The sequence below is a fragment of the Schistocerca nitens genome, chromosome 7 (assembly GCF_023898315.1).
Source record: "Schistocerca nitens isolate TAMUIC-IGC-003100 chromosome 7, iqSchNite1.1, whole genome shotgun sequence".
Classification (NCBI taxonomy): domain Eukaryota; kingdom Metazoa; phylum Arthropoda; class Insecta; order Orthoptera; family Acrididae; genus Schistocerca; species Schistocerca nitens.
In genome coordinates, this window is record NC_064620.1 from 278,236,595 (window position 1) to 278,262,823 (window position 26,229).

The 26,229-nt window shown below is 38.6% G+C and overlaps 1 protein-coding gene across 1 annotated transcript in view; it reads right to left on the reverse strand.

Moving 5' to 3' along the window:
* The window catches only part of LOC126195572 (dynein axonemal heavy chain 2), a 957,657-nt gene that overhangs the window by 765,007 nt on the left and 166,421 nt on the right, over positions 1-26,229 (reverse strand). The window contains 1 exon segment of the mRNA XM_049934198.1: positions 19,656-19,803. Coding sequence (XP_049790155.1) covers positions 19,656-19,803 — 148 coding nt within the window.

Genomic DNA, 26,229 nt, shown 5'->3' on the forward strand with positions numbered 1-26,229 from the left:
TGACGCTCAGTAGGTAAAATTCTAACATCCCACACTCATATCCAGAATATTGTGTGTTCGAGACGGTAGAAGGCTGAGTAGTTCTAGAATTTACACAGAAATTCTTGAATCACTACATATCCTACATATCCTGTAAGATTTGTGACTTTTGCCATGATACTGTCTCCTTCTCCTAGGATCAGCACCTATTCCTTGCTTGTGGGTTGACCTTATGACAGCGCTTCCTCTTTCCATTCTGGTAGGTATGCTCCTTACAAAACACCCCTATTTTTTAGGCCATAGATCAGCCTATCTCCACGTAGGTATGTCTACCCTTTCTACTTAGTGAATGCCAAGTACGCCCCCCTTATCCTTTCTGAGTAGGTCTCACAGTGCACTACCCAAGTATACATTTCTAAGTATACCATAATTAAGTATCTTCTGTTAAAGATATAAATATATTTTAAACTTCGCATTCATTCTTTAATATATAATTTATTCCCTAGAGTCCTCCTCTGCTTATCAACTTCTATATTTTCAATAGATACTATGTCTAGATATACTATTTATGTCCTAGTATCCTTCAATTCATCAGAGTACTTATGACATTGACTTTTCTTAATGATCATCATGACTAATTCCTTTCCTTCTTTTGTTTTCTTTCTTTGCTCATGTCTCTTTCTTATTTATCCATTACTCATTAATACTTTATAGTTGTTCGTTATATAGCATTTTCGTTCCATAAACTTATATGCCTTTGTCTCTCTTTGCGCCTGAGTTCATTGTGCCTATTCTAATATCTATTTAGAACTGTCACTGTTCTTTGTTTACGTGCACCTCTTCTTATGTACATTCGATGTAGAACCGTCTTAGCTTCCTATATATAGGTGCATATCTCCACATGTACACACATTTTCCCCCACAACACCTGGCGGTTCTCACATCATGACAGGCTTTGTCTTATGTAATTTAATGTTTGTGTAGAAGTGTACATTTGTGTATATGTGGATGTGTTGTGTAGTCTGATTTTTCAGCCTTTTTATCTAAATATAAGATTTAGGTTTCTAGTAAACACAGAAATAAGGAAGGACTTCAGTGATAGAAGTTTGTGAACATGAAAAGAGAGAAAAATATAGACAGGTCCTCCAATGAGAAGTAAGAAAAGAAAAAAATAGATGTGGATGCTAGGATTGAAGAAGAAAAGAAGATAGCCCCAAAGACAGGAAACCCTTCCAAACCCCTTCCCTAGGACCCTTACCCCTCAGGTACTTGAGTGAGATGCTGGAGGAGGTCTGGTGTTAAATCGTCCCCTACAGAACCGACTTGTCTCACTTTCACCCTTTGAGGTTCTCGAAGGAAATCCTAGCAACCCTATTGAAACGACAAATGTTGTAAAATCAGGCGCACTTGTTTGTGAGGGTTGTATGAAAGGTGTGATGTGTGTTTTGTGTTAGCCATGAGTTATCTATTCTTGTAAATCATGCATTTAGCTACAATACCCACCCCTTCCAAAATTTATGCAATCCATCCGATGTATATCACATCTCATAAAAGATCTATACAAAATAGAAAATCTATGCACTATGGTATAACAGTTATTCAGTTAGTCACATCATATTATATTTCCACAAATATAATACTCTATTCAGTTTATTTTTTCTGTGATTCTCTTAAGTTGTTCTCTATTTTACATTCATATCCAGTTTTCTAAGCAATAAGATTACAGAATGGTTCTAGATTTTAAAGGAATTCAGTGCAGGAAAACTATTTTGCAAAAAACACCGAAAACAACTTGGAGTCCGACGGTCATTACTCTGCCCATTAACTCAGAATGTTAACGTCTGTGGGGGATGTACAATTTTACATCCTTTACATTGTATCCCACCCCCCACCACCACCCCCTTTTTTTTTTTTTTTTTTTTTACTAGTGTTAAATTCCAATCGAAACATTTCCTTATAGTAGCCCAAGTATTATTATAATATTTAGGGTCCCACAGATCTGATATTAACTTTTCTAGAGCACTGGCGGACCAGCACTTCTCTTTAAATTTCTTTTGAAATCTAGGAAAAATTCTCAATATTTACTGTTCCCCATTCTGAAGCTTCCCCTAGAAGGTACCTCAAAGCAAATTCGATCTTCTTGGTATGTTCCCAATTTTTTGGTAATGCTTGGTTAAATCTTTTTAGGAAATGGGTCGGATGTACCTCTCCATCCGGCTTAAATTTATGGTATTGTCTAGTTAACCCAGAATTAGCTTCTCATTGCAAATCAAGCACCGCTTCACTAGTTAATACAACATTAGGTGAAGTTACCCTTTTTTCTACTTTATCTTGGATAAGCTTAATTTCTCTCCACAGGTCGTCCATACCCTTCCTGGTATCACTGAGTTCGGATAAAGGAATAGGCAATACATTTCCAGATGTTATTCTCTCGGTAACCTTTTGATCTATAATTTCTCCAAATTGTTCCACCAAACTAATTACATTTATATCAGAGTTAGCTATTTTCTCTTTGAAATTTCTTTCTACATTATCTACCCATGTACTGACACCTGTAATTTGCGACTGATTGACTGGCATTAATTCATTATGCTTATGTACACTTTCTTTCGAAGTATTCAACCCCTGCCTTACATCATTATACTTAATATTGTACAAGTTTTCAAAAGATTTCAACTTTTCAATAAGTTCATATTCTACATTATTACATTTGTTCTCAATGTTAAGTTCTAATCTTTTCGATAAATCTTGAAAAGTGTTGTTCTGTTTCCGACTAAGGTCAGCAAAGATATATTTTATATGAGTGGTCAAATAAATTTGTCAACTCATTCTTTAAATCTACTTTTAACTGTGTTGAACTCAGTCTTCGAAGCACCCATGCCATCGCATAGGTTACTAAATTCTTTGCTTTGAGAGTTGACTTTGGTGTTCAAAAAACCTAAATTTGTTGTTTGAATTTTTAGAGTTTCACTCTGAGCACTCAAAGCTTCACTCTGGGTATTTAATTGAGAACTTAATGAGTTTAACCTAAGACTCTGAGCTTTGATAAAATTTATCCTCTCCCAGCCAGGCATTTCTTTGCTAATTTTTATGGTCTTCAGTTTCCCCAACCTGTTGTATATTTTCCATACTTTTATATGCCTTAGCTCTTGTGAGCATTTAAAACTAACTTTAAATATGATAATTACACAATAAAAGTTCACTCAACAGTATCTTGTACCACTTCATACTAAAGTAATCAAGTTTTGTTTCACACTCACCCGGTACAGAATCCGCATTGCTTAGGTGAGCGGATGTGGAGGCAGGTCAGCACTGGTGAACAGCAACTGAAGCCGGCGGCGTTGGATGTATGTTGGTTTCCGTGTCTGCGTCCCCGCGATGTTTGTTAGAGCTGTATACTCCCCGCACTGGATCTTCTTGTTCGAAGCATTCTATGCATATTTCTTTTTAGACAAATACGTCTAAATCTTCTTTGCTTTTTTATCGTTGTGAATTTTTCATTTCTTCACCGGTATTCCATTTAAATTTTGCTCCACTGGGTACTTGAATATATTCCAATTTCTTGGAGTAATTCCCTTGTCTTATTATGTTTGGTTGCTATGGCAACATGTAACAGCTTCTTTTACTTAAAATTCCTGTTTTGTCAGTCCTTTCACACATGTCGCCACATTCTAACGACTTAAAGAGTGATTGTGAATCTGGGTTATATCGGTTTATACCCCCAAACTATCTTCCAATTCTTTAATAGGTGACTTACTTGGAACTTGCAGCCACTCTTCTTTACTGGCTAGCCAGCTGCTGGAAACTCTCTTGACTTCTTCTCCATTTGCTCCACTGGGTACTTGAATATATTCCAATTTCTTGGAGTAATTCCCTTGTCTTATTATGTTTGGTTGCTATGGCAACATGTAACAGCTTCTTTTACTTAGCTCAGAGTCTTAAGTTAAACTCATTAAGTTCTCAATTAAATACCCAGAGTGAAGCTTTGAGTGCTCAGAGTGAAACTAAAAAATTCAAACGACAACTCCAAAATGCTAGATACAGGAATTTTTAGATTTTTTCTACTTATGAAATACGTAGACATACAAAATTTAGTTTTCGTCAATTAATGATGTATTTGCCCTCCATACACAATAAAACTCTCACTTTCCACATAAATATGTAACTTGCTATAAGTCTCTCATACAGCCGAACGTCAGAAACAGATTGGATTACAGTTAAAAGAAAGTTGGCTTAGATACCGTAACTTTTCTTAACATGAATCAGAAAATAAGTCTTGCCAATAGCAAGATTATGTCAAGAGCTTTCAAGAGTTCTTTTTCAACTGTCCTTGTTTTAATAACAATAGTCAATGACCCAATAGGTTCTTCCTTAGACACTCACTAAAACATCTATGGATTGCTTGAAAGTACTTGTCGGTGCCGTTTGTCCACCGTGTCTACTTTCTTCCCGCGACTGATTTTAAACCGGCACACACAAATATGTAACGCGCAGTAGGTAGGATTCTACCATCCAACACTTGGATCCAGAATATTGTGTGTTCGAGACGGTAGAAGACTGAGTGGTTCTAGAATTTACACCAAAATTCTCGAACACCAAATGGTACTATCACAATACTACATGATGGATCTGATTCCAGACACTGTCTGTTACAACGCTTAAGTATTAGACACTTCTTAAGATGAAATAAGAATCCTGGAGTGGAATTAGCAGTAATGTGGTCAACAGTGCTACCATCTTGGACCTCCTAGAACTAAAGATTCATTCAGTGTTAAAAGATATCTAGGTCACTGTAAGCACCCGTTTCATCTCACTGTATTACCCAATGTGGTTGCACCTTTTCGAACAAATCAGGGCTGGGACTTGGTGTTGACTGAAAAGTGGTCATTCAAACAAAAATTTACATAAATTTTCAGTGTGCTATACCTTCAAGAACAGATAAGCAGAATAGCAGTTCATGTAGATAAGCATGTGAATTAAACATGTTCAAAATGAATACTGGACATATCATTACTCTAACACAACTGATCTTGTTTCTTTCACATACTGTTCATATTTCACTACTGCTGGCCCTAATTCAATTTGGCAAATAAGCCCAATGTCACAAAATTTTTCCTATTCTTATTTTCCTTGATTACATGCATCATTTCTGTAGTCCTACATTTCCAAACAGCAGCAGTCACTGTTCATGTTAATTTTCTGGTGCATTAATTGATTATAGTTTTTTTTGTCTGTAGCCAGACCATACAGTCATTTAGACACAATATTTCAGCAGTTCATCTGGTCACCATCTTCAGGTGAGAATGCTGCTTGCTAAATCTCACCAGAGTTGATTCCTACTATGAACAGCAGACCTTTGGTACACCTTGGAGAACCAAAGCATCTGTGACAGAAATTGTCTCTGTTGACCAATACTGCAAAGTGAGGGTTCAGCACCCCTGTGGTGAAAACTGGCAGAAACAATGAATCACTATGAAGTATATGCCTCTGCAGACCACTTGAAAAGCCATTGCTTTTTAATTTTCAATGATACACAATTCCATATTTTACTTCAAAGATAACATATGTCTCTATAATATTATCAGCCAGTCTAATTTCAGTTAATTCTTTTAAAGCTTAGTCTCAACAGAGAGATTCAGGAGTAACTACCAGTTTCTCATCATACATCACTCTTTGTCCCTCAGTTAGACAAGGCTCTGCCACAGCTGATTTTTCAGGTTGTAGTAATTGTGTGTAATGATGGTGCTCAACATATGTCTTGAAAGTAGAGAGCACTGGAGCAAGTCAGAATTAATGGCTCCTATTTACCTTCATTATTTGCTTGGAAACTAGTACTGTGATAACACCAATTTTTAATGTATTGTACATAATGCTGTTGAGATCTTGCTCGTCACTGAACTAGTCAACATATTCTCATATGGTAAAATGCTCTGTCCTGTTTCCTAAGTCAATGAGGAAGGACTTTTTTATTTTGAAAATTATTATGACTTAGTTCTTGCCCTTACTGTATTAAGAAAGTGAACACAATGTTATGTTAGTTCTGGCCATATACTGGATTTCACAAAATGAGACAATAAACTAATGAAATTTCCTCTAAAGATCAGGGTACAATATAGTCCTGCGGTGTTTGGAAAAAGAGAAATGTCAGATGGAAATCCAAAAGAATTACTTTCTCCAGAACCTAAAACGTACCCCTTTTTAAAAATAAAAACCATATTTGGAAATACTCCATGCAAGTGATGACACAGCAATCCAGACTTTCAATAACTGACATCACACTTGCTTTAAGAGACACTGCTACACAACATTCATTAGCTATTGCACAGTGCATGGCAGATAGTACTTTGTAGCAATATTAACAGTATTATGAAAAAAGACAGATGGCTTCTCACCATGTGTCTTTGCACCTCTCTGCAACTCAACATCTGCACTGTGGTGAGTAGTGACCTATCCTTTTCATAATATTGTCATTATTCCATCCTTGATTTTTCACTTTTTGTAAAAATATTAGCTATTTTCTGTCCTACTTAAATTTCATAATGATCAAAAGAAAAATAACTGCCTATTTGCCTCTACCCTAATCTCTCTTACCCTATTCTCATTACCCCTATGCGTGACATATGTTGATGGCAGCAGGAAAGTCACAATATACCTCAAATACAGGACCCCTAAATTTACCCAACAGGCTTCCTGAGAAATACATTGTCTTTGTTCCAAGAAATCCCATTTAACCTTTATGGTCTGGACTTTATTCTTTGACTTTGACAATTCTCAATTTTTTAATGTCATTACAGTAGGTTGGGAACTGTCTTAGTTGGAAGAAAACCATAAAAATATATTTTTGGACCTCTTATTTCAGGGACATGAGATCCCTGCAAGGTCATAACGGTACAGTCACCAACAAACCTTATGCCATGAGAAGTGTATTGATAAAAACATTTTTGCTCTCAGTGACATAAAAACACTTTACACTGGGAAGACATTGAATGAGGTCTTGACTCCATATCGAAAACGCCACACTTTTAGCATTTTCCATGGCTATCAATACAATCTGGTAATGAGCTCCATGATTTTGGGTTTTAATTTCATTTGAAAGTGAAAATACCTTCTTTCTTTCAAAAAGAAATGGAAGATTCCTCTCCTTATCACTGCTATCTTGAAACTGAATTTCTTCAGATTCTGGAGAATAAGTGGAACTAATCTGTTGATAACTGGTATAGGGATGGTGTCGTTTTTTGTTTGTTTGGCCTGTAAATTCCTTCAATTCTTCAAGAATATGACCCCCCCCCACACGCACACACACTCATCAGTTTCTCATTTGGTGCATCAAAATCAGATGAAAATCCTCCAGGAGTAACACCAATATCTTCTTATCTTTCAACTTTTTTGCCATTGCTTGCCATTCATACAAAAACAAGAAGTTATAGGCACAAAAATCTTCAACATTTTGTACTTTTAAACAATTATTAGCATAAATAGGCTTGCCACAAAATGAGGAAAAAAATGAAGACCAGATTTTCACAATAAAACACTAAAATCAAGCATAGTATAACCTGCTTCAAACTAGACACAACCAAATAGGTTGAGGATTGTGCATCCTGAGACTCAAACTGCTCTGGAGCCACAGATAAAGTGTCCATGAAAGTTCTGCAATGTGTCAACAATGTACCAAACTAAGAATAAACAGGGTTTCAATGCTAAGCAGGGTCTGAAATAACAGAGAATATTATATGTTCTTTTTTATGCAATTTCCTTCGCAGCTGCACTGCACTTTCCCAGAACTCTTCCTAGAAATCTATGTCTTCCATTTACTTTCCCTAACACTGATCTTACATGATCATCCCATTCACATCACTTCTCACTACCGCTGAATGAAGGTACTCTCATGAACACTGGCCAGTCGAGACGCATATATATGAAAATCAGACCGCTTTCATTGTAAAGACAGTCCAACTGTAAAAATTTTATCATTAAATTAGTGAAGTATTCATAACGAAGTTCCCAAATTTACTGCTTTCCCGAAAAGTTCTCAATGTCCAATTTTTTTGGGACTGAGAGCTGTCTAAAACCCGAAGTAAAAAGCTCTGAGCTATTTACTGAGTCTTGGGATGTTTACTGTAAAGACAGATCTGATGCCATGGGAGGGGGAGTGTTCATTGCATTCGACAAAAATATTGTCTCTACTGAAGTTGAAAGTGAGTGTGATAGTGAAGTTATCTGGTCACATGTAACAGCTCTACGTGAAACCAACTTAATTGTTGGATATTTTGACCGAACACCCGACCCCGCTGTGACCATTCTAGAGCCATTCAAAGAAAGTCTATTGTCAGTTGTGCATAAATACCCAGATCATGTAAAACTAGTTGGTGGTGACTTTAACCTACTAAGTAGAGACTGGGACATATATGGCTTCATTTCAGGGGTACAGACAGACAGTCTTGTGAAGTAATTTTGAACATGTTTTCAGAAAATTGTCTTGAGCACCTAGTTTGGCAGCCTAGATGCAATGGAAGTATCTTGGACCTTGTAGCTACAAACAGGTCAGACCTTGTCGATGGCATCAGTAAAGAAATGGGGATAAGTGATCATGATGTCATCATAGTGACAGTGGTTATCAAAGTTAATAAATCAGTCAATAGGGCTAGGAGAGTGTCTCTGCTACAAAGAGCAGATACGCAGTTTTTAGCATCTCACTTAGACAATGAACAGCAATCACTTAATTCCAGAATGATGACCACAGATGAATTATGGGCGAATTTTAAACAGATTGTAAATTGTACTGTTGACAAGTACGTGCCTAGTAAGCAGATTAAGGATGGAAAAGACCCAACATGGTTTAATAATGAAATTTGGAAAATGCTGAAGAAGCAAAGGCTGTTGCACTCTCAGTTCAAAGGAGGACGCACAAATGATAACAGGCAAAGATGTCTATGAGAAGATCTATGTGTGAAACATACAACAGGTACCACCGTCATACCTTGGCTAAAGATTTGGCAGAGAACCTGAAAAAATTCTCGTCCTAAGTAAAATCTCTAAGTGGGTCTAAGGCTTCCCTAGCAGTCACTCATTGATCAGCATGGTTTGGCAGTAGAAGATAGCAAAAGGAAGGCCAAAGTTTTAAACCCCACATTTAGGAAACTGTTCATCCAGGAGAATCGTAAAAAACATACTGTTGTTCAACCATTGCACAGAGTCCCATATGGATGACACAGTAATAAGCCTCCCTGCCATAGAGAAAGAACTGAAAGAGTTGAAAACAAATAAGTCACCTGGTCTGGATGGAATCACAGTTTGGTTTTACAAAGAGTTCTCTACGTCACTGGCCCCTTACTTAGTTTGGATATCTCTTGACCAGTGCACAGTACCAAGCAAGAAGTGCAGGTGACTCCTGTATAGAAGAAGGGTAAAAAAAACAGACCTGTAAAATTACAGATCAATATCCTCAACATTGGTTTGCTTCAGAATTCTAGAGAATATTCTGAGTTTAAATATAATAAATTTCCTAGAGAACGAAAAGCTCATGTCCATGTATCAACACAGCTTTAGAAAGCATCTCTCATGCAAAACCCAGCTTGCTCTTTTCTCATGTGATATACTGCAAACTATGGATGAATGGCAACTGGCAGATTCCATACTTCCATATTCCCAAAAAGCATTACACATGGTACCCCACTGCACACTGGTATGAGCATTCGGATTAGGCTCCCAGATATGTGACTGGCTCGGAGACTTCTTAAGTAATAGGACTCAGTATGTTGTCCTCAATAGCGAGTGTTCATTGGAGGCAGGGGTAACATCAGGAGTGCCCCAGGAAAGTGTGATAGGACCATTGCTATTTTCTACATACATAAATGATCTGGCAGACAGGGTGGCCAGCAATCTGCAGTTGTTCACTGATGGTGCTGTGGTGTACAGAAAGGTGTCAAAGACAAGTGACTGTAGGTTATACAAGATGACCTAGATAAAATTTCTAGTTGGTCTGATGAATCACAGCTGGCTCTTAATGTATAAAAATGTGAGTTAATGTGGATCAATAGGAAAAACAAACCCATAATGTTCAGATACAGCATTAGCAGTGTCCTGCTTGACATAATCGCATCGTTTAAACATCTGGGCATAATGTTGTGACGCTACATGAAATGGAATGGATTGAGCATGTGAGGATTGTGGTAGGGAAGGTGAATGGTCATTGGGAGAATTTAGGAAAGTGTGGTTCATCTGTAAAGGAGACTCCTCGTAGGGTGCTAGTGTGACCTACTCTTGAGTACTGCACAAGTGTTTGGGGTCCACACCAGGGCAGACTGAAAGATGACATTGAAGCAATTCAAAGGCAAGCTGCTAGATTTGTTACCTGCAGGTTTGACCAGCATGCAAGTGTTACTGATACCTTTTGGGAGTTCAATTGAGAATCCCTGGAGGAAAGAAGACATTCATTTCGAAGAACACTACTGAGAAATTTTACAGAACTGGCACACGAAGCTGACTGCAGAATGATCCTACTGCCACCAACATACACTTCACGTAGCAACCACAAAGACAAGACACGAGAAATTAAGCCTCATACGGAGACATGTAGATAGTTATTTTTCCCTACTCTATCTGTGAGTGGAACAGGAAAGTAAGTGACTAGTTGTGATAAAGGGTACCCTCCACCATAGTGTACAGTGGCTCGTGGAGTATTATGTAGATGTATATGAATGCCTTATGTGATGTAATATGCTCAAGATGTCCTCCACTAATTTTCCTTTTCTTTATTGTAAGCATTATCTTGCACTTATCCATATTTACAGAGAAGTGTATTTATTACACTAAGTGGAAACTTTGTTCAAATCTTTCTGCACTTTATGATGAACCATTTAAAAATTGAGAACATTGGAGGTCTTGTTATGCCTTCTTGGAGCACACCAATGCTGCTGTCATTTCTGTTGAATATTCACCATCCATTAAATTGTACACAGATTTACTAATCCAATATTCATTTAGTCAAATATGTACAGGGTGTAACAAAAAGGTACGGCCAAACTTTCAGGAAACATTCCTCACACACAAATAAAGAAAAGATGTTATGTGGACATGTGTCTGGAAATGCTTAATTTCCATGTTAGAGCTCATTTTAGTTTCGTCAGTATCTACTGTACTTCCTCAATTCACCTCCAGTTGGCCCAATTGAAGGAAGGTAATGTTGACTTTGGTGCCTGTGTTGACATGCGACTCATTGCTCTACAGTACTAGCATCAAGCACATCAGTACGCAGCATCAACAGGTTAGTGTTCATCACGAACGTGGTTTTGCAGTCAGTGCAATGTTTACAAATGCGGAGTTGGCAGATGCCCATTTGATGTATGGATTAGCACGGGGCAATAGCCGTGGCGCGGTATGTTTGTATCGAGACAGATTTCCAGAACGAAGGTGTCCCAACAGGAAGACATTTGAAGCAATTGATCCGCGTCTTAGGGAGCACGGAACATTCCAGTCTATGACTCGCGACTGGGGAAGACCTAGAACGACGAGGACACCTGCAATGGACGAGGCAATTCTTCGTGCAGTTGATGATAACCCTAATGTCAGCGTCAGAGAAGTTGCTGCTGTACAAGGTAACGTTGACCACGTTGCTGTGTGGGGAGTGCTACGGGAGAACCAGTTGTTTCCGTACCATGTACAGTGTGTGCAGGCACTATCAGCAGCTGATTGGCCTCCATGAGTACACTTCTGCGAATGGTTCATCCAATAATGTGTCAATCCTCCTTTCAGTGCAAATGTTCTCTTTACGGATGAAGCTTCATTCCAACGTGATCAAATTGCAAATTTTCACAATCAACATGTGTGGGCTGATGAGAATCCGCACGCAATTGTGTAATCACGTCATCAACACAGATTTTCTGTGAACGTTTGGGCAGGCATTGTTGGTGATGTCTTGATTGGGCCCCATGTTTTTCCACCTACGCTCAATGGAGCAGGTTATCATGATTTCATACAGGATACTCTACCTGTGCTGCTAGAACATGTGCCTTTTACGACACAACATGTGGTTCATGCACGATGGAGCTCCTGCACATTTCAGTCGAAGTGTTCGTACGCTTCTCAAGAACAGATTCGGTGACTGATGGATTGGTAGAGGCGGACCAATTCCATGGCCTCCACGCTCTCCTGACCTCAACCCTCTTGACTTTCATTTATGGGGGCATTTGAAAGCTCTTGTCTACGCAACCCCGGTACCAAATGTAGAGACTCTTCGTGCTCATATTGTGGGCGGCTGTGATACAATATGCCATTCTCCAGGGCTGCATCAGCGCATCAGGGATTCCATGCGACGGAGGGTGGATGCATGTATCCTCGCTAACGGAGGACATTTTGAACATTTCCTGTATCGAAGTGTTTGAAGTCACGCTGGTACGTTCTGTTGCTGTGTGTTTCCATTCCATGATTAATGTGATTTGAAGAGAAGTAATAAAATGAGCTCTAACATGGAAAGTAAGTGTTTCCGGACACATGTCCACATAACATATTTTCTTTCTTTGTGTGTGAGGAATATTCCCTGAAAGTTTGGCTGTACCTTTTTGTAACACCCTGTATATGCAAAGTTTAGTAGTTGACAATGTGATAAAGAGTGGGATGCCTCTCAACAATCTGGACAGACAGAATCTACCAGGTCCCCTGTATTGTAATTTTTGTGTGATACTTTGTGTGAATAAAGACAGGTGTTTCTTTTACATGAGTGATTTTTTTTCTTTGAGAGAAATTTCATTTTCCTCCAGAAGTGTCAATGTTTGAGCTCAGAATATGCTCTTGGAGCCTGCAACAGACACACATCAATGATATTGGCCTGTTCTTTTGTGCATCTGAACTTTTACCCTGTTCTCTTTTCCAGTTTTGTGGAACCATTTGGTTTGCAAGATATTCTTGATAAATATGAGCAATGCAAGCGGTGGAAATTCCACGACATAGTCAGTGTAAAGTGTGACTGGAGTCTCATAAAGGCCCAGTACATTGTTAACTTTAAATAGTCTTTAATTGTTTTTTAAACATTGGGGTGCTCATTTCAACATCTCTTATTAGTGAATCTGTGAGGTAGTCAAACAATGCCACATTTTTATCCTCATGTGTAAATAAAATTTTACATTTGGAATCCAAAATATCTGATTTATGGCAGTTGTCTTTAATTTCAAAATCCGACATAGCCACGATGCGCTGAATGGAAATTTTGGGGCCATTCATTGACTTTATGTATGACCAGCAATTCCTAGGATTGCCTGAAAAATCTCTTGTCAGGAACTGGAAGTGAAAATTCTTGTAACCAGAGTGTGGCATTCTTTGTTTTCACAACATCCTACTAAAGTACCAATGAACTGAGGTGAGTTTGCCATCTTTCATTGCTTTTGATCCAGTATCTGTTTTCTCTTCCCAGCAACTATTCAATTTTTCTTTTACTTTTTGTCTTGGGCATCTTTCTTCTAGCCAAGATATAAAGTCAAAGTTAATAATGTTGTAAATTCAATGTTTCACTCTGTTACTCCTGCTTCTAATGGAAACCATTCAGTCACACAATGTCTCTTAAAATTGTAAGTAAAGAAATAATTAAAGAAAAGGTCTCATTATTCACTCATCACATTCAGTGTATTCTTTCACAGAGGAGTACCTTAAGGTATGTGGAATAATTCAAGGTATGTGTACTCAAGGGGTAAAAAAACAAACACTAACAGTAATGTAGAATAATGAAATTTTGGGAATACATTTGTCTAGGTATCATATTTAAGTGGTTAGTGTAGATCACAGATTAATGTAGGTGTGAGAAAAGCCATTGCAAATGTGAAATGCTAGTACATTAATAACCTGTGCAACTGTAAGAATATTGAATGCAAGTATACAAACATTTTGTCATACAGGTGCTAATATCAATTTAGGGGACTGTGGTCCCTGATTGTTGTACTTGGTCAGTCAATACAGGGATGGTTAATGTTAGGTGTTGATAATGGTGGAGATGTCATCCAATGATGTCCCATACATGGTCAACTGGGAACAGGTATGGTGATCCGTGCAGGCCAAGGCAACGTGTCAACAGTCTGTTGGTTTAGACTGTGGTATGTGCGCGAGCATTGCCCTGTTTGAAAATAGTCCCTGAATGCTGTTCGTGAATGGCAGCATAACAGCCTGACATACAAATTTGCAATCAGGGTGCTTGGGGTAACCAAGAGAATGCCCCTGCCATCATACGGGATCATACCTCAGATCATAATCTGAGGTGAAGGTCCAGTGTGTCTAGGTGGTGGACAGGTTGGCTGCAGGTACTCAACTGTCCTCCTTGTAACCAACACATGGTCATCACTGGCACTGAGGCAGAACTGGTTCTTATCTGGAAACACAACAAACCCCCACTCTGCCCTCCAATGAGCTCTCACTTAACACTACTGAGTCACAACCAGTGGAGGTTTGGATTCAGTGGAATGCACACTTCAGGGCATCTTGTTCAGAGCTGTCCTTGATATAACCAATTTGTAACAGTTCATTGTGTGACTGTGGTGTCAACCGCTGCTCAAACTGCAGTACACACAGTGCATCACAGACGAACTGCAGTGCATCACAGTCATATGCTGAACACGATAATCCTCTCTGTCTGTAGTGCCATGTGGCTGTTCGGAGCCCAGTCTTCTTATGGCCATGATCTTCCCATAACCACCACTGCCAGCAATCGTATACAGTGGCTACATTCCTGCCAAGTCTTTCTGCAATACTGCAGAAGGAACATCCAGCTTCTCACAGCCCTATTACATGATCTCGTTCAAACTCGGTGAGCTGTTGATAAAGCCATCTTTGTCATCTTAAAGGCATTTTTGAGCAACATCAACTCACGAAGTAGCCAGCAAGGCATGTTATATAACGGTTTTACAAAGGCAAATTCAAGTGAAACTGATTTCAACCATGAGCAACAAATAAGTTAAGGGGATAATGTATTAGTAAGTGAGTGTAAAAATTCCAAGATCTTTGTAGTGGTGTCTGTAACATGTGCTATTATTCACTTTACTCACAATTATTATTGCTCACTTTTAATGAGTCAATGCTAAATTTACTTTAAGTACAATCTCCTAAAAGATAATTCTGTAAGGCAACAGCGTGAAAGAATTTAAAATAAATCAGCTGACTGTCTTTCTGAATGATACAATAACATTTCTTTACAAGTATGAAACATGTCATCTTATCTTCTTGTTTCATTTACTTACGTATTAATTCCATTTTAGTCTTTTACCTAGCTACACTCTAACTCTACTCTTATCCCTATTTTTGCAAATGGGGTACATTACTGTGTATTCCCAGAATTGTGGGTCAGGGGAGACTTACTGGACAGGTTGAGTGGAAAGACATTTTGAATTAATGATTGATAGCAAAGACAGTTCATGGATGGTCCAATTAAATCACCAGAAAAAAGTTAATACTGTAAAAATTGTGAGAATAAACAAAGCAATGAAAAGACTAGGCTGGAATATCAACAATACTCACTGTAAAGATGATATGTATTGCAGACAGGCACAGCGAAAAGACTGTTACACAATGAGCTTTCAGTCAAAGCCTTCTTCAGAAGCCCAAACATTCACAGAAGCAAGCACAACTCACACGCATTACTGCTCACGTACGCATGACAGCTAGCTCTGGCCAGAGTGGCCATGTGTGCATGATGTGTGCTTGCTTGTGTGAATGTGTATGTGTGTATCTTGTGTGTTTCCTTTCTGAAGATGCCTTTGTCTAAATGCTCAGTGTATAACAGTCTTTTCATTGTGCCTGAGTGCAACTCAACAGGTCATCTTTATGGTGAATAGGAATCTATCTCTCCCATAATATTGTTGAGAATAAATAAATACTTCTAAAATATAAGTGTTGGGTCATAGCATAAGAATACCCTAACAAAACATTTCACATGGTTGTAAAACAATTTAAAGAAATGTTACCTCTTTTACTGGGAATGCTCGATATTAATTGCAAACTGTAGCTAAATATAAAGGGTTATTCATAAGTACGTCCAGGGTTTCAGAAAACACCTGCATGAAAATCACAAGACATAAACAAAAATGAAGCATATCAATGGAGAAAGCAACTCTGCAAGTTTGTAACATGCATTACAGCCATTCGATATGGTACAATTTGTGATGTGCCAATCACCAATATGATAATCAAACTCTTGCAGTACACATCAAATCACGTCATGGTTGATATCAGCAACTGCATCAAAATGATGTCATTGATAATGATAGCTTCATTGTGACGTCATGTGTTTAGGGTGAATTACAGCATATGATGTCACAAAGGTTAAGGATGATCAAAGCGTGCTGTAGCCCTCATAGCCACAATACTCTTATGATTAGAAATCTGTTGTGGCCTGATGACTTTTTGTGTCCTTGTTGGGGGCAGCAGTTATAGTTGTGTATGCTGAAGTAGTGTGAAGTAGTGGAGACTTGTGGAGATTTTAAAACAATTACCAGTGAAGTGCTGATTTTTCTGGATCGAATTTTGCTCAGATAAGAGTGTCCACCATAAATGGCAATGCTAGTGTTGACAATGCTGTGAGTCTCCCAGCAGGAGAGACAAGCTCTGATTTACTGGTGGTGTCAATCCCTGTCAAATTTCTAGATTAAGCCTACTGATCAAAATTAATGATTGTGATTGTCCAATGATGAGTTTCTAGATTAAGGTTTATTTTTCTAATGAAATTTTGTAGGTTTGATTTCTCAAACGATGGTGTTTGGCGACAGCTGGTATGGGTTTGTACCGTTTTCTACAGGATGGTAACACTAGTGTGGAACAGGGTTTGATAAAGGAAATTTAAGGTGATTGGGTGAAATGTACTATAAATAGTCAAGCTTTCACTAAGTTTACCATACTTAATGGATTTAAAAGGGTATTGTGACTAATTGGTCAGTTCATGTAATGTAATTGGACATATAAAAATCTACTCACCAAGTGGTGGCAGGAGAACACACATATAATGGAATTTAAATTTGCAAACTTTTTGGAGCCAGTGGCTCCTTTTTCTGGTAGAAAATGTTGAAGGAGAAGGAAGAGGGGTGAAGGAAAAGGACTGGTGAGGTTTAGAAAACGTAGAGAGTTTGGAAAGGTCACCCAGAATTCCAGGTCAGGGGAGACTTACTGGACAGGATGAGCAGAAAGACATTCCTTCTTATCCCATCTGGTAAGTCACCCCTGACCCATCTAGTACATCTCCCCTGAGGGGGGATTTTTCCAGAGCTCTTTCTATTTCCTAATCCTCTCTAGTCCTTTTCCTTCATGCCTCTTCCTTCAGTTCCAAACTTCTGACAAAAGGATCCAATGACTTCAAATGCTTGCATGTTTCCATAATGTTTACATGTTTTTTTCTCCTGCCACAGCTTAGTGAGTAGATTTTTTATCCATACAATTACATTTTCAAAGCTTGATTATTTTTGCTGACTTATTATTTATATGGGGTGGCATACATAATGGTACAGAATTTCTGCACAACACCTATCATTATTTACTCATGTAATAATACTCATTGGTTGAATGGCATGAAAATTATTTCAAAGATTAACATAAAAAGGCCCTCACATGTGCAAAATTTATTGTGCAATACTGATTATTGTGCAATGATTTTAACTGCCTGAGAATAGTACTGACAATCTGTGCAATATAATGAAGGAGACTGCAGAACTTTAAAAATATTGAAGCTCATTCAATATATTTTTCCAATATTTTCTACCATGTAAGGGTGATATTATGCACGACAATTCCTGCTTAGATTGTGTTAATTGCGGACAATCAAACAACTTTTACAATAACATCATAGAAATTTTAATATATCAGGAAAGATAGATGAAAAGAATCGTCTGTTGAAGTGCAGTCAGGGGAGTGGTTTGATTATGTATTTAATACTTATTTGGTGATTAGTTGTACAAAAATTTGACAAATGTGTTTAAGTGCAGGGAAATAACACTGCAACTGCTTATTTGTTTGTTTCGGTAGCCTGAATTATTTACTGCAAAAATACATAACACCACTAGCAGTCCTTTACAATAATGTGTCACTATTCCTGGTTTTAGATTGCTTCCAGGATTACAGGAAGTGAAATCCGATCAGTATATAAACAGCATTTTTTCTGTGGACATAAAGTTAAATGAAGTTCACTAATTTGCTGATAGATTCGTCATTCATTCCTAAAAAATTGTGATAGTTATCTGGCTCTGCTGCAAGCTCTCTTAGCATTTTAGTATGGGCAGGTGTAGAGGACCTTCTGAACCCTTTTCTGCCCATTTCCACTTCCTATTGCTCTTCTTTTTGCAACTTGTATCAACTGCTATTACAAGAAATGTGAAGTCTACTTCATCAAGCATTGACATGTTCACTACAAAGTCATTGTCCCAAGCATAAATACTGTGCAATAATATTGTTACTGTGCAATAATATTGTTCCATTCTCAGCCTTGCACTTTTGCACAATATATTGACATGATATTATTGTAAAATAAATACTGAGCACGTGAGGGCCCTTTAAGAAGGACATCTATTAATCACGATTCTATCGAGAACCGATACCTCGCCATCCGAACCCTTTCAACCTTCTCGGCCAACAGTTCTGGCCAGCCTGGATTCTTTGCAGCACATAGGCAGCCAGTCTCACAAAATGTGTAGTACCACCTATGAATTGTTTCATCTGCTGGTATTTTTACTCGATATTTGGCTTGAAATAGTCACTGAACCATTGCAACTAACATTTAGCGAATTGAAGGACACAAATTGCAGACATCAGCCCATTATATGCCATGTCTTCACACACCTGCCACTCAGTATGCCCAGCATGCATTACGAACTGAAACTTGCAGAGCTTCTCTATCCACTGATATGTCTCATTTTTCCGTACTTTTGTAGGGTATTTATGAATAACCTCAAATTTCCAGGAAGATAAGGAAACATTCTTCCATTCCATTATAAAATACAACAGAAATAATGGAAGGAATAAAGGTGCCCTCTCACCGGTTAGAATAAGACTGAAATCCTTGCTAAGCTTTCAAACAACAAACCTCCTGGGAGGTTACACACACACACACACACACACACACAAGCTCATATTGTCCTTTTGCAAGGTACATTATCCCTGTGATGCAGCTCAACTGGTAGCAGTGTCAGGCCAATTTAGCTGGTTTGGACAATGTGATACAAGTGTGTGTTCTGTTAGTTAGCTGTGGCAAAGGACATTGTCAAAAAGCTTACAAATTATTCAAATCTTGTTTATGTGACTGTCAACTGGTTAACACATTAACTAGACAATGAGCAGTTATCTTTACTGCTATTGCAATTTTCACTCCATTCAGGGCTTTCAGGTATCATATAAAATACAAAAGAAGCCATTTTTGTTATGGCACAAGCTCCTGATAAGTCCTTTTTGTGCTGGCAACAGTATTCCACAAGAATGATAACACAGTCTGTTGGACTCTAAACTATGTATTCATTGTGCTAAATTAATAACGTGCAAATCTTCAAGCTAAGTGAAAGAAAGCAAAGAACTTTAAATCCAACTTAGTCTCATTAAAATTGATAATCCCAACTGAGATATGGGAAATACCAAAGGAACATTTCTTCACTATCCAAGTGGTCCAAACAAAAATGCTTTTTTGATATTAAGCAGTATAGCACACACATAAACTGTATTTCTCTTACCTGCTAATGTCAGCGTCAAATGCCTCTGCTGAGCGTTTGTCATTTTCATAATGACTTATAAACAAATCTTTGTCAAGAGACCACACTGATTTATAAACATTCCAATGATTCACGTATTCATAGAGATGGTTTATGTTGGTCTCAACCTCTATATTGCAGAATTATGACAAATATAATTAATGCAATGAAAATGATTGAGTAAAATTTAAATCTATGACTTACAAAACAATGGTATTATTAAATAAAAATCAGAGACAAATGCCTATTTTAGTGCATTAAGTCCTGAAAGCAAGGAAAAAATAAATGGATTCACTGCCAAGTGCATAGTGTAGAATGATATTCTCTCTCTCTCTCTCTCTCTCTTTCTCTCTAGACAATTATTAACACTTATATCATACCTCCAATGTTTTTACACAAATAATGACTGGAGAAGACAAATCATTTTTTTATAGATTGGTATATGTTGCAAAAATTAATAAGATGCTTAAAGTTAAATTTGTAGAAAAGTAGAGCAGCTTCATGCTTTTCTATGTAAGTGTCACACTCAAATCCTAATGATGATCACAACATAACGATCATTTGAATTTTTTGTGTATGTGAAAAATCACACATTATATCACTACATAGTCCATGTTAAAAAAAAACTGAATGTTTTTCAACAATTACATCCATTTAAGGACATACTCACTTTTAATCAACCATGACTGTTTCAAAAATATGAAAAGTTTTTACAAATTCCACTACCAATCAGAAAATTTGTTGACTACTTAAATTATTTAATTAGTAACATGTTCGAGGTTAGATTTCATGAACAGGCTGCAGTGGCAGAATAAAAACATTTAACACAAGTGCACACAGATATTAAACTTTTTTTTGTAGTCTTGGTCATTCTGTGGAAAAAGAGAATGCAGTGACATTGTATATATGCAAGTGTTGCTTATTCTTTAGTTTTTCTTTGTTGCTATGTTGTATCAGAGATATCACGTACTCATATTTCTGTATGCTACACTTGTTTATGCTGGAAATAAATATCTTGTTGTAAGACTCAACATTTATTAGCAACTCCAATATGATCATGCACTGGACACAATAAGACTAGCAAGAAACAACCATGCCACACAACACAATAAAGACTCAACTGCACCACCTGACAAGTTTAAGCAATTCTGTCAGCTACAGCTTGTGCATAAACCCCTCGCACTGCAACATAAAGGTGTAATAGTCGCACCGCTTATTTCTTCTGTGATTTACATAGAATATGAGACTTTACCAAGGGCAGCAGCAGCAACAGCAGATAAGGAAACTGCAAGCATGGTAGTCAGCTGCACTGCAGTGAAGCCATCTCCATTCTGGCAACAAAATCCCGTGCTTTTGTTTGCAAGGCAGAGAGCCACTTTGTTCTGACACATGATATAGCAGACAAGACCAAATACTGTTACATCACTGCAACACTTAATGAAGAGATGACCACTAATATGAAGACCATCCTAGATGTGACACCAGCTACAGAGAGGTATACAGCACTTAAAATTGTACTGATCAAGTGCATGTCAGTCATAAACCAAGAGATTAGAGAAGTCACTGCGGACAGAAGAACTAGGCAATCACTCACCATTGCAGTTGCTATGTCATCTGTCAACACTGAAAATGAATGCAGTCACTGATGATATTCTGAGAAATATTTGGTTGTCGCACAAAAGATACTCAATGTGTGCATGGGAGAATTGGATGTGATAACACAGACAGCTGATTGCACTCTTGAGATGTATCCATCTGCCAGAGTAGAGGCTGTTGGCCCACAACCAGATAATATCACCATGGCGATGTTTGCGTCACTTCAAGCACAGTTAGCAAAACTTACTACACAAGTTGCAGTTTCCAAGCAAGCACCAGCCAATCACGATGCCGTTACTCAACAAGGAGTTACAATTGTTAGCCATTAGTTACGGCTGATTTCAGTGTTTTCACTTACTGAATGGTAGACGTGCTGAGTTGCCGACAGGCACACACACCCCAAATAGAATAAAAACTTTGCTAGGTTTTGGAAGACATTCTTCACAAGCTAAAAACAAACACACACATGCACTTACATACTGGTACGCAATGCTGATTATTTACATTCTGACAATTTTCCTTACTGATTTCCATGTTTCCTCTTCAGAGTAATGCACACACATAGAATTTTCATGTGAGAAGACTGCCCAAAATAAGGGAAAATACAAAATTGTTAAGGCTTTCATGGCCACTTGTTGACAAACTGCCTATTGGCTTCTGTCTCGGGTTCTTTGGCCGACGTTCATCTAATAATTTTACTGATGTTTCACCAGCATGAGTGGCTGGCATTATCAAAGCTTCACCCTCCATTGCTGGTGGTGAACTGCAGACTATATATACCTGGCGTGCCAACGTCCAAGGGCTTCTCCGTGGTCATTTCCGGTGCGGTTCTCCTCTTGCTACTTGCAATGGTCGTTCTTGTTGAAACTGTTTGTGTGTTTATGTATTTCTACAGCTTCTCTGAACAAGCGCGTGTGATAGTGCTTCTCTACAGTCAGAGGAAAGCCTTAAGGTAAATGGATCCTGGCTTCCCGTACTGTAGCAAACGACCATTGCAGGTAGTAAGAGGAGAACCGCACCGGAAACGACCACAGAGAGGCCCTCGGATGTTGGCGCACCAGGTACATATAGTCTGCGGCCACGAGCTTGGCTCCAGTTCACCATCGGCAATGGAGGGTGAAGCTTTGACAATGCCAGCCACTCGTGCTGGCGGAACGTCAGTAAAATCATTAGATGAACATCAGCCGAAGAACTCGAGACAGAGGCCATTGGCAGTTTGTCAAAGGGAAAATACTTTAAAATAAGATTGTGCCTACATAGATAAATCATTTCATTGAAGTTCTCATCAATCAGCTACAGCATTTGTTCCAGTGATAAATTTTTTTAAAGCAATGAAGAAACCTACTGACAGACTGAACACAATATCTTGTCAGAGTAGCAATACAAGTAAGGTAATTAACTGTAGCCACTACAGTAAAGTTAGGAGTGAACTCATATCATATTCTACATATTATATCTCTCACAATATGAGAGATTTTGCGACAATTTCTATACTCAGTGTATCTCAATGTTAGACTCATCATGGAATTGGAAATGGAAGGGAACTGCCATATCTGGTACACATAGTTAACATCATCTACTGCAAATCCCAATAACATCATCATCATCATCATTTAAGACTGATTATGCCTTTCAGCATTCAGTCTGGAGCATAGCCCCCCTTATAAAATTCCTCCATGATCCCCTATTCAGTGCTAACATTGGTGCCTCTTCTGATGTTAAACCTATTACTTCAAAATCATTCTTAGCCGAATCCAGGTACCTTCTCCTTGGTCTGCCCCGACTCCTCCTACCCTCTACTGCTGAATCCATGAGTCTCTTGGATAACCTTGCTTCTCCCATACGTGTAACATGACCCCACCAGCTAAGCCTATTCGCCCTGACTGCTACATCTATAGAGTTCATTCCCAGTTTTTCTTTGATTTCCTCATTGTGGACACCCTCCTGCCATTGTTCCCATCTACTAGTACCTGCAATCATCCTAGCTACTTTCATATCCGTAACCTCAACCTTGTTGATAAGGTAACCTGAGTCCACCCAGCTTTCGCTCCCATACAACAAAGTTGGTCGAAAGATTGAACGGTGCACAGATAACTTAGTCTTGGTACTGACTTCCTTCTTGCAGAAGAGAGTAGATCGTAGCTGAGCGCTCACAGCATTAGCTTTGCTACACCTCGCTTCCAGTTCTTTCACTATGTTGCCATCCTGTGAGAATATGCATCCTAAGTACTTGAAACCGTCCATCTGTTCTAACTTTGTTCCTCCTATTTGGCACTCAATCCGTTTATATTTCTTTACCACTGACATTACTTTCGTTTTTGAGATGCTAATCTTCATACCATAGTCCTTACATTTCTGATCTAGCTCTGAAATATTACTTTGCAAACTTTCCATCGAATCTGCCATCACAACTAAGTCATCCGCATATGCAAGACTGCTTATTTTGTGTTCACATATCTTAATCTCACCCAGCCAGTCTATTGTTTTCAACATATGATCCATACATAATATGAACAACAGTGGAGACCGGTTGCAGCCTTGTCTTACTCCTGAAACTACTCTGAACCATGAACTCATTTTACCGTCAACTCTAACTGCTGCCTGACTATCCATGTAAAGACCTTTAATTGCTTGCAAAAGTTTGCCTCCTATTCCATAATCTCGTAGAACAGACAATAACTTCCTCCTAGGAGCCTGGTCATATGCCTTTTCTAGATCTATAAAGCATAGATACAATTCCCTGTTCCACTCATAACACTTCTCCATTATTTGCCGTAAGCTAAAGATCTGGTCCTGACAACCTCTAAGAGGCCTAAACCCACACTGATTTTCATCCAATTGGTCCTCAACTAATACTCGCACTTTCCTTTCAACAATACCTGAGAAGATTTTACCCACAACGCTGATTAAAGAGATACCTCTGTAGTTGTTACAATCTTTTCTGTTTCCATGTTTAAAGATTGGTGTGATTACTGCTTTTGTCCAGTCTGATGGAACCTGTCCCGACTACCAGGCCATTTCAATTATCCTGTGTAGCCATTTAAGACCTGACATTCCACTGTATTTGATGAGTTCCGACTTAATTTCATCCACCCCAGCTGCTTTATTGCACTGCAATCTATTGACCATTTTCTCCACTTCCTCAAATGTGATCCTACTTCCATCATCATTCCTATCCAATCCTACCTCGAAATCTGAAACATTACTGATCGTATTTTCACCTACATTGAGCAACTCTTCAAAATATTCCCTCCATCTGCACAAGGCATCCACAGGATTCACCAGCAGTTTTCCTGACCTGTCCAAAATACTTGTCATTTCCTTCTTACCTCCCTTTCGAAGACTGCTAATTACAATCCAGAATGTTTTTCCAGCAGCTTGACCCATAGTCTCCAACCTGTTTCCAAAGTCTTCCCAAGATTTCTTCTTGGATGCTGCAATTACCTGTTTGGCTTTTTTTCTTTCTTCAACATAACTTTCTCTGTCTACTTGAGTTCTAGTATGTGGCCATTTTTGATACGCCTTCTTTTTCCTTTTACAGGCTGCCTTGACTGTGTCATTCCACCAAGCTGTTTGCTTCATCCTACTTTTACACACTACTGTTCCAAGACATTCTTTAGCCACTTCTAGTACTGTGTCCCTATACCTTGTCCATTCCTTTTCCAATGACTGTAATTGACTACATTCAACTAACTGGTACCTTTCTGAGATTGCTGTTATGTACTTGTGCCTGATTTCCTTATCCTGAAGTTTCTCCACTCTTATCCTCCTACATATGGACCTGACCTCCTGCACTTTTGGCCTCACAATCCCAATTTCACTGCAGATTAAATAACGATCAGTGTCATCAAAGAATCCCCTGAATACACGTGTGTCCCTCACAGCCTTCCTGAATTCCTGATCTGTTATTATATAGTCAATGACAGATCTGGTTCCCCTGCCTTAATGAGTTTGTGATTACTAAGCCCATACTGGCACAGAAATCCAAGAGTTGTTTCCCGTTACTGTTGGCCTCCATATCCTCTCCAAATTTACCCATAACCTTTTCATACCCTTCTGTTCGATTTCCAATCCTGGCATTAAAATCACCCATGAGCAGAACACTGTCCTTGTCCTTTACTCTAACAACTACATCACGGAGTGCCTCATAAAAACTATCCATCTTATCTTGATCTGTCCCTTCACAATGCGAATATACTGACACAATCCTAATTTTCTTGCTAGACACTGTCAAATCTATCCACATCAGTCGTTCGTTTACATACCTTATTGCAACTACGTTGGATTCCATTTCTTTCCTGATGTAAAGCCCTACACCCCATTGTGCTATTCCTGCTTTGACTCCTGACAGGTAGACCTTTTATTCTCCCACTTCCTCGTCTTTCTCACCCCTTACCCGAATGTCACTAATGAGCTAAAACGTCCAGCCCCATCTTACTTGCAGCCTCGGCCAGCTCTACCTTCTTCCCAGAGTAGCCCCCATTGATATTAATAGCTCCCCATCTCATTACCATTTGTTTGCCAAGTCGTATCTTAGGAGTCCCTGGTTTGTCAGTTAGAGGTGGGACTCCGTCACCTCCAAAGGTCCGAGGCATTTTGCTCTGATTGTTGCCATCATCATATTTAAAGTACCAGGGAAGCAGGTTGCTAGCCTTACTTGCCCCGTGTCCCAATGGGTTTTACCCCTAACGGTTGAGGGACTAACCGGTGGATTTGGTAGTCTTTGCCGTATGAGCACAAAGGTGACCACGACTCAGAATATGTCAGAGATGCCCAGCCTTATTCCAAAGTAACTGGTATCCCAACTGTCGGGACCACATACTTGGCCACTCATACGTTGCCTGTGGTTCATGAACTAGGACATGACTACAGGAACCCACAGCATTTTCTCCACTTCCACCAATAACAATTAGAAATAAGTTTCCTACTAAAATACTCCTTCATTCTTACAATATGGAAA